At 38.6% G+C, this 12,769-nt stretch overlaps 1 protein-coding gene across 1 annotated transcript in view; it reads left to right on the top strand.

Annotated features, from left to right (window-relative positions):
- Window positions 1–12,769, top strand: part of doc2d (double C2-like domains, delta) — a 66,343-nt gene that overhangs the window by 44,182 nt on the left and 9,392 nt on the right. Inside the window, exon 9 of the mRNA XM_047366948.1 lies at window positions 12,612–12,693. Within this exon, the coding sequence (XP_047222904.1) occupies window positions 12,612–12,693 (82 nt within the window). The remainder of the gene's footprint in view (window positions 1–12,611; window positions 12,694–12,769) is intronic.

Here is a 12,769-nt window from a genome sequence, read left to right as displayed (position 1 = left end):
TTACATGTTAAACTCACGTCTTCGATCGGCAAAGTGAAATTTCTGGCTTTCCTAGTCCAGAAACCTCAGTTATGAATTGTTCGTTGGCCAACGAGAGAGAGAAATAAATGAAGACTCCACGTGGGATCTCTCCTTCTCCAGAGGACGCTCCAGTTGCGTGGTAACCTTGTCAAGATTCCCAGCTGAAAGCGAGTTTTGAAAATGTCCGCCTTCCTATATAGCGTCTTGTGACGTCAGACTTGGGACGCCTCGTCATAACAGTCGTGATGCTTGACGGGATATGGAGGAGCGGACTGTCCTGGATACAAAATGGCCGCAAGCATCAGGAGGCCTGGTGTCTGTGCAAGTAGTCCAATATTCAGCAACAAGTGGTCCAACAACATGTAACGGATCAATAAAATGAAGTGCACAATTAAGCAAAAGTGTGATCTGTATTTTTATTTAGCCCCCTTCACTTTGATGAGCCCGGTGCAATTCATCATCTGTACTTAGAAAGAGTATGGAACAACCGCAAAGCTTCCAAATGATATCAGACTGTTAGAGCGGGCAAGGAGAGAACAGCAAAGCTGGCAGAAAACCTGTTAGAAGCTTCAAAAGACTTTAGACTGGGGCAGAGATTTACCTTCCAACAAGATAACAACCCTAAACAAACAGCCATGAAATAGTACAATGCTACAATGAAATGATTTAGATCAAAGTATATGCATGCGGTAGAATAGCCTAGTCGAAGTCCAAACTTAAATCCAAATGAGAATTTGTAGCAAGATCTGAAAATTGCCTTTCACATGCAGTGTATTCCATCGGATTCAGTGTGATATATTTGTCAAAGAAGAATGGTTAAAACATTCAGTCTCTAGATGTACATAGGTGGTAGAAACAAATCCTAAAAGACCTGCAGCTGTAGATGCAGCAGATGTTGGTTCTAGACAGTATTAAGTGGGAGAGACTTTGAAATCCATGTATATTGCTTCCACTTCAATATGTGCTGTTTTCTGTTGGTGCATCAAATAAAAGCCCATTGAAATACATTGAGGTTTGTGGTTTTAACAATTTGAATGTGACAGAAATGTGAGAGTACTACTCACATGTCCAGATTTGATTCTCTACTTAATAAATGCTGATTTGCACGAATAGGTCATCAATCCAGTCCTTCAAACAGTGGGTAGGTTTCTGCAAAACTAATTCAGTTCTTGCAGCAGTATAAGCTTCCAATATACACTACCAGTCAAAAGTTTTAGAACCACTTTCTCATTTAATGGTTTTCTTTATGTTTAATGTTTACATTGTATGTAGATTCTCACCAAAGGCATCAAAACAATGAATGAACTCGAATGACTGAAATGTTAACCTCTGGCCATCGCTCAATGAACCTCTGGGAAGTTCCTTCAAGACTCTTTAAAAAATAATTTCAAGTGACCACCTCATGAAGCTCATGGAGAGAAAGCCAAGAGATCAAAGCAGTCTTCAAAGCAAAGGGTGGGTATTTGGAAGAATCTAAAATGTGAAAATGTTATTTTACACTTTTAGTTTACTACATAATTCTATGTGTGTTAATTCATAACTGTGTTGCCTTTAGTGAGAATCTACAATTTAAATAGTCATGAAAATAAAGAACCCTTTAAGTGAGAAAGTGTATCTAAAACTTCGGACCGGTAGTGTATGTTACTATGGTGACACCAATAAAATATGAATCTGCATTCTGAACCAGAAAACTCAGAGTTGAGTCTGAACTTACTCCTTCAACACAGATATCTTAGTGTGTGACTTTAGAGATGTCCTGACACTTCTTCCATGGCTTCAGGATCCAGGGATGAAGATAAAGACAACATTTCATTTTCCGAAAAGAATTGGCTTGAGAAGAGTAAATGAGCTGGGCAGAGAGCGGGCAGGCAGAACAAATCTTGCTTCAAGCTTGGAGGCAGGATTGCATTTTACCTGAGAAAAATTAGGAATTACCAAATGTCCTAGAGCACCAAATGAAAAAGCCCCCTCACTTATTAACCCACGCTGACACAACGTTCAGGAGATGACTGGAAGGCAGAGCAGAGAGATACAGTATATTGCAGGACTGATAAGGAGAAAGCAGGTATATCATTGTCACTGCTTCAACAGGAAGCCTTGTCAACATTAAATACTGAGACCAAAATAAGATGCACAAGATAGCTGTACTTTCAAGCAAGATTAATCAGTTTGTGTGGCTTTTTGAGCATTACATGTTGGATTTACTGTGTTACAAAGATGGCTATCTTTTAGCCAGCTCACTATGAAAATACATCCTCAACTCAGTTTGCTCAGGAGCTGTTTACACGGTGACTTTCTAATCAGATCATCTTTTAAAAGCTTAATGAACTCACAAATTTTACCGTGATAAGTAATATCAGAGTCAAACTAAAAAGCGACAGTTTGTAAGAAGATGGATCAAAGATATGCAAATTGGAATATTCATATAAACAAGCACAGAATCAGGTGGAAAAAGCTTAGGTTAGCATAAAAAGTTCAATATAAATGTAGCAAACAATATTTCATAGAGGAGTTTAAACTTTTGTCGATTTAGCTCACCTGATGTCGAACCTACACTGCAGTAAACATAAAAGGGAGGGATCATTAAAAAAAACTACCCAGCAGTCATTGCGTAAGCCATGAAAGTTTTCTCTTCTTTCTGACTGACATTCAGCCTATAGGCACTTTTCCAGAGAAACAAAGGTCAGAATTATCTAGGAGCTAATTTGCCTTTCATTGAATTGGACAAAAGTGTCTGCAGTCTTTTTCTCTGCAAGTGCACATTGAACATATGTAAAAAATAAATAATTATTTCAGAAAACAACATAAAAAAGGCATCAAAATTGGAAGACATGTCAGATACTTTCTGCTGACCAAGCATACTGCCATACTTTGCAGCCTTCCTTTCTCTGGAATTGCGTGAGGTAGAATTCCCAGTCTCCTCCCTGCTGCAGAAATATATTTAGCTCTTGTCTTCTAAATGTTGTTCACTCTCTTCATCGTTTTCTGTTTGCTGTTGTTGAGTATGTGTGTTTTAAATTATTTGACTTTAACACCAGCTCTTTTTCCCCTGCCCCTTCCTGTCACTTCTGTGTTCTTCTTTGTTGCTTTTGTTTATCTGTTTAAAGGAAGTGAGGAAGTTTCTCTTCCTCACTGTTTAAACATGCTGTCAGGACAATTTTAGCTTCAAAATTTTCATGACTCCAATAGTTACGCTGCAGAGTTGTGACTTTGACATGTGGCTCATATGGCGAAAAGGCAAATCACAGAGAAAAATATGCTTTTGAAGGGACATTTTTTGCTGTTGTTGCTCTTTCATGGTGTCCTTCACACTTAATTTGATTCCATTAAAACAGGAAAAAATGAACACGAGAGGCAGTTAAAGAAGGTTAAAATACTAGTTTTCTTTGTTAAATTTTGCTTTTAAGTAAATGCTGGCATATACGTACATGGCAACTGCTAATATTGTGCTTTGTCTATTTCAGAAAATTAGGTTAATTAAAATGTAAAGGTTTATTTATATTTAATTCAAAAATAAATACAAAGGGTGTAATGATACACCCAGCTCACAAAATGGGATGAGACATGATATCTATTCACAGATCATGAGACGTGGCATTTAAAATAATTTTGGTTAAATCTGATAATTCCCGTTTTTCTACCACAGCTGCAGCACACCAGAAATGAGCAGCAAGCACAAGCGTGATTGACACTGCAAAGACATCCCTCCTGGCTCTGATTGGTTGTCTCTGACAGGGAGCGGTGTATTTCTGTAAATGGCAGCAGAACCACTTGGTAGAGCCAGAGGAGCATGATTTTTTCACAGATCATCTGTTTCACATGCTACTGTCTGCAAATAGTGGCAGTTATGACAAATGTGTAAAAAGTGTATTTTTAAAAAAGTGACCTACTGCAGCTTTAACAAGGCCTTCTTTTGGATGAAATCATACATGGCAAAAATAACTCATTGTATGTCTGTCAGTGGTATCAAATCTCCTTATCTAGACTGTCAAGTTGAAGTGCCGCAAGGCTCCGTGCTTGGACTAATTTCATCTTCTTTGTCATTGATTTCCCAAATGTTTGTAAAAACATCACCAGTCAGCTTACAACTGACTTTAAAGCTGTTCAATTGTTTGTTGACCTGCTTATTAATGGGTGGAAAATTGAGGTAGAAAAAGAAGAAATTGCAACATATGGGCGCAATTTGGTGAAGAGGATAAATTGATCATATTAGGAACAGCACAGAACATAGGCCAGTTTCTATAGTTTTGCCAAAATAAATTATAGATATAAACTATCTTTCTTTGCATCACATAATTAAAACATTTAACAGAACAACAGGCCTTCTCTATGCCCTGCCTGAATGAAATCTGCAAGTTTTCTGTACCTGGTGCACTGTTCCAAATGGTGAATGTAAAACATAACTGAGCATAAAATTTGAATTTTAAAAAGTAAGCCACAAACCAAAGCTTTTAAAATTAGGTTAAAAAGAAATGTTGATAGGCAGACATCTGACCTAATAATGCACTCACAACAGACACCTTGATCCTGCCATTGAGAAAATCTAGTTTGAGTAAGCTAAGGTATTATTCCGTGAAAATATTTCCTCCAATTTTTCTCAGAAACAATGTTGTTCAGTATTACCAGTGCAAGCTGAATTAAGTCCACGTTCATTAGTTTCAAGCAGCCTAGTTCAGTATAAAGTTGCTATAGATATAACTAACAAATAACTGGTGTTAACACATTCATGTGCAACACCTTTTACGTAAATGCATAAAGTCACATGCTGTTAACAATTTTGATACAGTACAACTCTTTTTGTTATTTTGAACTTGTCTAGACTGTGGATTGGTCTGAGAAACCCAGCTAAGCTTTCAATTATTCAGTCTCCCCATCTTTGTCTCCAGCCACTGTTTGAATGTCTATTTTCAGAGTTCCACTACTCAAAAAAGCATGCCCTACAAAGGCTGAAGTAAAGTGAGGGAGTGGAGCGACAGTGTTCAGTGAACAGTGGGCATCTCAGAACGTTAAACTTGGCTTTTTCTATTAATGCTGTTTTTCAGTTGGTTCAAAAAAGAAGATGTTGTCCTTACAGTGCTGCTCATGTTTTGGTAACCCGGTGGGGATGTAAAAAGCCTTAAAAGAAATTGTTTACAGCAGAAGCATAATCTCTTTCTGGGTATTGACAATGGACGGACAGACGGACGGACAGACTGACCGACCGACCAAGTCGTGGCCCTTCTCTTAGGCTCCTTCTCTTTGACTCACCTTCTATAGGATTTAGATCTGGGGACTGAGATGGCCATGGAAGAAGGTTAATTTTGGAATTAACGAAAACATTTGTGTTGATTTGTCAATATGATTTAGATCAATATTCTGTGAAAAACTCAGTAGCAGCAGGATGTTTTTACTTTTGCTTTTTCTTTTAAAATCTCTTAGTTTTTCAAAATGTTCATAATGCCATGTACTCTATCAAGGTTCCCATTATCTTGAAAGAAAAACAGGCCCACATCATCACAGGTTCTCTACCATACTTAAGAGACAGTGAGAGGCTCTCCACATTTGTATTCTGTATTTCACCTGGATCCACCTGGAGGTTTTGTTATTGAAAAGCTTAATTTTAAGCCCTTTTCAGATAATAGTTTTGCAATAAACACACAGCCACAAACTGTACATCACAGCTCACTTTGTCCTTTCTAATCAAAGAAGACAATATGAGCCTTGTGTGCTGTCAGATGATGCAGCTGGGGTTATAGAACCAAAAGGGTATTGCATAAAACTCGCAGTACAACCAAAACCTGTGTGGGATTTCTCCTGGAAGAAACACCACTGAGCTCTTTGTTGCAATGCTCATCCAAATGTCCATATGCATTTGATGTTTGTTGTGTGGCATCCTCAGCATGACCAAGATATTTTTCAGATTAGACATTCCTTTGTACTATGTCACACTGGTTCCACAATCCTGTATTACGTCCTATAGTTCTTAGTGGTTACAGGCTTGCGACTACCATATCAGGACCCTGCAGGGGATGGAGAGGCATAATAAGCACATATAGATCATGGAACTAAAGGATGACCTGAGAGTGGCTTAAGTCTCAACTGACCAAAGCAGCTCCAGTTAAATTATCTGTAGAGTTAAGCAAGCTCTAAATTTTCATCTGTGATTGTTAGAATGGAAATATTTATCTGACATCACACCCAGACAACCGCTTGACATCGTGTGACCATTGTTATGAAGACTTGGTGACCTAAAATGCCACTCATGGCTGCAGTTCTCAAACACTTATTTTTGAAGATCTTTCTAACTTTTTTATAATTCTCCTCAGTGTGTACTGGCTGGATAAATATAGATCTTTGTACAGCCTACTTGTCAGTGGCTGAGAAATGGGCCTCCGTTTCATCATATTTATAACCCGGGAAACAGAAAGTCATGGATTATTACTTAGTGTCATTGTTTTCGTAATAGATCTGACCCACCTACAGAAGAACACTCCGGAGGAAATAGATTAAGTGAAATAATGTTTTATTGTGCCAGAAACAATCAAGGGACTTGAACTGAAGAATCTTCAACTGTATGGAAAGAGGGGAAGAGAACTGGTGAAAACAGGGGACTAAATGAGACAGACAAATGACAAGTAATTCTGATAATCAAGTAAGCGGCTTACTAAGTGGGTGCGGTCAGGTCGCCAGGGGTAGAGGAATACGAAGTCTAGGTTGTTGAAGCCAAAGTTGTTCAGGTGATTTATTTGGTGCTGTTTGAATGAGCTTGGTGATTTCAGGAGTGAGCTCAATGTGCAGATACTTGTGTTGGAGGGTGGACAGGGTACGCTTATGCCTTGGTCAAGGAAACGGAAGAAGCAGGAAACTGCTTCAGACCAGCTTGGTCTGAATCCAGATGGAAGCAGTAATTAGGAGACGAAGTCCTCAGTGCATAGGTAATCTTGGTTGTCCAGAAACCTCTGGGCTCGTAGTCAGTGTTTAGCGAAGTAATTCCAAAGTTCAGGGTTACAATCTGCGAAGGAGCATAAACAAAGTTACTTCGGAACAAAGAACAAAGCATAGACGTAGTGCTGGCTGAGCTTGTTACCACTGAAGGCAAAACACTCTGGCGTCAAAGTGCTGGCAGCCTCCTGCTTAAGTACTCCTCCAAGTAATCAGTAGAATAAGTCACACCTGTCACCCAGCACACCTGAGAACTCCAGCACCATCTGAAACACTGAACACATGTAGCAAGCACAAAAACACAAAGACAACCTAGATCCCGACACTTAGAACTTCCTAGAAACTCTAATCACCTGTAAAAGGTTCGATAAGAATTAAAACAATAATTTAGTTTAATGTATTTAAAGGATTTGTCAAAGATTCCAATAATTGTGCCACCCAGTATTTTCTTAAAACAATTATTTCTTGACATAGGCTGTTTTGTTTTATGACTGAATAAATGTACTCTAATCAAAGGTTGGATTTTTCAACAATTTTACATTATGAGATTATATGTAAAAATCTGAATACAAAACATTTTTACATGTAGAAAATAGACCCACATAAATACACAGGATGGTCCCCTATCATATATTCATTATGAGTCTTCTATAATTGTAGCTGCCACATGTTTATAGATTAGGCTGAAGTGATTCATTTCCATTAGATTTCATTATACTTGTAGAACAGAGTTCGCCTCCCTTGCTCATGAGAAAAACAGTTCTTCTTTTTAACCATTGTTCCCCGTTCTCCTTATCAGTCAGCGCAAGATGGTGAACTATAATGACAGAGGTTCACAGTACATTAATATTTTTCTGGCTAGTGTGCCATTGGTTTTGCAGTGAACATCTCCTGTTTTAGGAGAACCATGAGGAAAAAAAATCAGTGGGATAATCCTTGCTTATCTCTATGGGCCAGCCTTCTTCTGTAATAAATTACTCTATAAATGTTTTGTGGTTATTTGGACAGACTTTGGTTGATGCTATTCAGTCTCCATTTTTATTTATGCAGTCATAATAATAATGCTGCTGTGAGAAAATATTTTGTTCCCCTGGAAATGGAAATTGGGTGTCTGTGGTTTGTACAGTTATTTACTAAAGTTCATAGCTGTCCCCTGGGATTTCACCTCACCTTTTTCCTTATGTTGGCCAAATAGACACTTTGTTTTCTTGAAGGGTAAATTTGGTTAGTCCATTTGGGCAGTTGTCATGATTTGTGGGTGTTTTTGGATTATTATTATTATTATTATTGACAGATTTTGTATCATGCTTCTGGTCATGCTTTAGTTTTTGTCTTCTTGTTCATGTTTTGTCAAGTTAGGTTTTTTGGATCTGGTTATGCTTTAGTTTCATGTTTTTCTAGTTGTATTTCTATTAGTTTGTGTGCTTGGATTTCCATTCTGCTCAAGCCACGTTTTGTCCTGTCAATCAACTTTATTCGGTTCAACTGCACATAGCTAATCTGTCTTCTTGCTTCACCTGGTTTACGTTCCATAAATACACACCTGTTGTGTCATTTTTCACGGAAACATTTTCTCCATCATGCTCATGTCTTGTGTTTTGGATCATGCCATGCCTGTCTTGCCTGCCCGTTTATTATTTTGTTCCTGCCTCTTCCTGTGAGTGAGTTTTTGTTAATTAAATCCTTTTTCACTTACTGTCATGCTGCCTGCTAGTCTGCATTCTGGGTTCCTCCATTGCACCGAGCCGAACAACAGCTGCATATTTCAGTCAGGCTTGAAGGTATCGATTTGTGAGCAGTGCCTTTTTCTTGGTTGGTACTCTTCCTACTGAGCCACAGAAGCAAGGCGACTGTGGCTCAGTAGGAAGAGTAGTTGTCTTACAATCAGAAGGTTGTGGGTTCAATTCCAGCTTCCTCCTGCCATAGGTCGATGTGCCCCTGGGCAAGGCACTTAACCTCAAGTTGCCTACTGATCTGCGTATCGGTGTGTGAGTGCAATTGGGTGAATGTGGCTCTAGTGTAAAGCGCTTTGAGCGGTCTGTATGACTGGAAAAGCGCTATATAATTTCAGTCCATTTACTATCTTAGTCCAGGTTTATGCCATATTTCCTTTACTGTGGATTGTGCCTAGTGTGCATTTTTGTTGAAATACATCTAAGCAATGTATTTATGGGGCACAGACATCTAGGCAACAATTAGTCTAAAACTGAACTGTGTTTTTAGACATTTCTAGGAATGCAGACCTGTTTTATTCAAGATTGACAAGCAAAAGGAAACGATGATAATGACTTGGACTCAAACCCAGAATCTCTTTATTATTAACAATTCATCTTTACTTGATCAGCTACACAATCACACCCTTCAGTCACAGTTTTATTGACATTGCTATAAAATGTCTGATTCTTTTACAAATACAAATAAAACTGTGTTACAAAAACTGTGTCACAGAGTTGCTGCTGCTCTATGAGAGTTCAGGGGTTTTGGTTAAGAATTGAGATTTTTGCTAAACAACTGAGTTTTCTATTACTGAAACAAAGGGAACTTTTAATTTGACTTGTCATCTTGTCAGTTTGCAGCCTGGTCAGCTCAAATGCATAATGACATTTAAGGTTATAGTGCATGTTTTTTCTATCCACCCAGTGAGTACATTTATATCCATATGTCATCATGCTTAAAAGTGTTCTCTCAGTCTTTTTATGCACATTCATATCTAACAGCTTCCTGGCATTTTGGCATGATTTACAGATTCTTTTCAAGTAAGTCTAAGCTTAGGACAATTTTAGACCAAGCCGTATTGCTGGATCCAAACATTGACATAATGTAAATAGGTTTAACATTGTCTCGTGCCCAAAGGAGGTCTATGTGTTCCTTCAACGTTGAAATCAGGTCTATTACATAGAGAGACCCTGGTGTTGCAGAAAATGCCACCTGGTATAACCTTAGTAGTTTCTGAACATCCTAAACTGTTTCCTTTCATCTGAGGGTGATAGTTTGGGTCAGGTGGAAACATACAATGATACCAAAAAGAGTCAAACTGTGTGATGAGGTAGGACCCAAACGCAGAGTGTTGTGGAGTAGATGAAAAAAGGGGTTGTTAATAAACAGATTTACAAGATGACCAGGTACAAGAACACAGACAGGTGTGAGACATGGGTAGGAGGATAGCAGGAGCATGGGCTAAAAGGACACAGTCAGGCAGCAAACGGGGTAGTAACCAGGAGGAACCAGTGGAGAGTAATGACAAGTATAGAGTATAAATGCTAAGGAAGAGTGGAGAGTGAACCAATGAACCAAGGGAGATAACTGGAAGGGAATGAGAAGCAGCTGGTGGAAGAGGGACTGCAGGGAACTGAGGGAAAGATGGAAAGAGCCCTTCAAGTAGATATGTTTAGGTGTAAAAACATTTTTCACAAACTTTGTCATTGTACAGCATATTGCCTCAGACTTTATTTGGCAATGTTTCTCTCTGTTAAGTTCCTTGTCCTCCTACTTTTTCTGTCCCACCTTAATCTCTCCTGCCTTTACTCTCTCTGATTGTGATACCCTCCGAGTCCATCTCATGTTTCAACTGTCAGGCTGCGATTCATCGTTTGTGGGGTTGGTGGGGTAGCTGAGGCTGGAGGAGTGAGATTTCTCAATGCCTGAACATCTTGACTCTGAATTTATGCTGATGAAGATTCCTCTTGCCCTTCGGCAAAGCCTTCTGCCATCTTCACTCCTGCCTCCTCTGCATGATTATGATCTCGCTGTGGTCCACAGTCTCTCTCTTTCCCTCCTTCACTGTCCCTGCACTTGTTAAGAGGACTTTTGGGTCACAATTATCTCATGAAAGCATTTTGCAAGTATCCTGAATCATTCAGGTTCTAATATTCAGCAGGAATGCTAAAGTAAAGGACATGGATTGATCTCAGAAATAATGAAACATTGCTTCAACATGAAAGGCTACAGGAGGTTAAGCTTTTTTTGCAAACCTATAACAGATATATTTCATTTGTCTTGACTGGTGCCAAACACACAAGCGTTCTCAACAATAGAGATAGTAAGAAAAAATATTCAGATGACTCAGTTATTAAAGTGTAACAGCCAACAACATGACTCAGCCAATTCAGCACCATTTCTCTGTAGAGCTCATGCTTGGTTACACAGCATTTTTGCTGTTTTTGAGCCTGATTGTAATTACCTTATAAACGTTTAGCATTTTCTAAAGTGATGAGTTGAAAGGCGTAATGATTAAAACACTGGTGTCTAAAAATTGAAGTTTCTGTGGTGAAGAAAGTGGTGCTGTGTTCAGTTTGTATCAGAAATTAAACCTTGGTCCTGGGAACTACATCATAGCTGATATTTTTAGTGACAAATCAGGAAACCACTGAGATTTACTAATTGTTTTGATGTTGGAGCCTTCTATCAGGCAGCTGACTAGAAGTCTACAGCAGGAAATGGAGGGTGTGGGCAGTGTTGCATTACTCAATGCTCCATTCATCCATCCTTCCGCTGTCTATACCTGCTTATCGTGGCAGGGTGGCAGGAGGCTTGTGCCTATCTCCAGTGATCAATAGGCGATAGGTGGGGTACACCAGTCCCACTCAGGGCAACACAGACACACAAGGCAAACAATCTTGGATGCAAATACTCTCCTAACTAAGTGCAATTTAGACTGACCAGTTGACCTAACATGCCTATGTTAGGACTATGGGAGGATGTTGGAGTACTCAGACAGAATAGAGGCATGCACGGGTGAACATGCAAACTCCATGCAAAACGATCCTAGGTCCCAACTGTGCCACCTTGAATCCATGATCCACTTGCTTACTCTGTCATCACAATAAAGGAACCGTATCATATATTTTAAAATTTGTGTTGTTTTTTAAACACACTTTTTTAATTTATATCAGTAAATCAGTAAACAGCCCATCTCTAGTTTCAAATGGAACTTGAAATGAAAATTTTTTGTTTTATGGTTTGATTCATATTTTTTATACCTTAAGACCTTTATGTTATTTTTTTGTCACTCATGTCACATGACCAAATATGTAAATGACAATGGTGTCACTTTGTGATCTCTAGCAATTGAGAGTTACCTTCCATACTTAGAAGTTAACACTGCACTGGAGTTAAAGGTCCTTAAAGAATTCTCATTGTAAGTAATTTAGGTGTCTTGTGGTGTCTTTGTTCAATAAAGACTTGATGTTGTTGATGTGCAATGGTATGGTAACGTTGTCTTTCTGTACAGCTTTTAAGTTTCACATAGCAATCCTGGATCTCCTTAAAATGAATGCTGAATTTGAGGTCAGATGCAGGGCTGTCAGTGTTCTCCCAAGTTTGTATGGTAGCAAGATCTCAGAGGTATACTGGTCGCCTAAATCTTTTTCATGTATAAACACTGCTATGTAAAAAGTGGCACAGGCTGAATTTCTTTTAACTACTAATATAAGAAGGAGGCAGGAGAACACAGTGATCCAATGTTCGTAACATAGAAGACATATAAAATAGCTATTTGTTTAATTAAAAATGCTTTTCTGAGAATAAATTCATGTAAGATTAAATGAAAAATAAACTTTCACATTTTTAGATCTACAAATCTGCCTTTTTATCCCAGTGTGACTGAGAGTTTACATCCTCTGCCAGCCTTATAACCTAATGTCTTGGTGTGTTCTGTCTCTTTTTCTCAGCATCTTACAGCCAGATATGGGAAAAAAGTCTAAGTACAAGACCTCAGTGAAGAAAAAGACTCTCAATCCTGAATTTAATGAGGTAATGTTTCCCTCTTGATCTAAAATGCACACCTGTCAACTCGCTTGATTTCCCTTCTGAGCTCTGAACGATCTGC

The sequence above is a fragment of the Girardinichthys multiradiatus genome, chromosome 5 (assembly GCF_021462225.1).
Source record: "Girardinichthys multiradiatus isolate DD_20200921_A chromosome 5, DD_fGirMul_XY1, whole genome shotgun sequence".
In the NCBI taxonomy this organism is placed as follows: domain Eukaryota; kingdom Metazoa; phylum Chordata; class Actinopteri; order Cyprinodontiformes; family Goodeidae; genus Girardinichthys; species Girardinichthys multiradiatus.
This window is presented reverse-complemented; position numbering and strand designations above follow the sequence as displayed.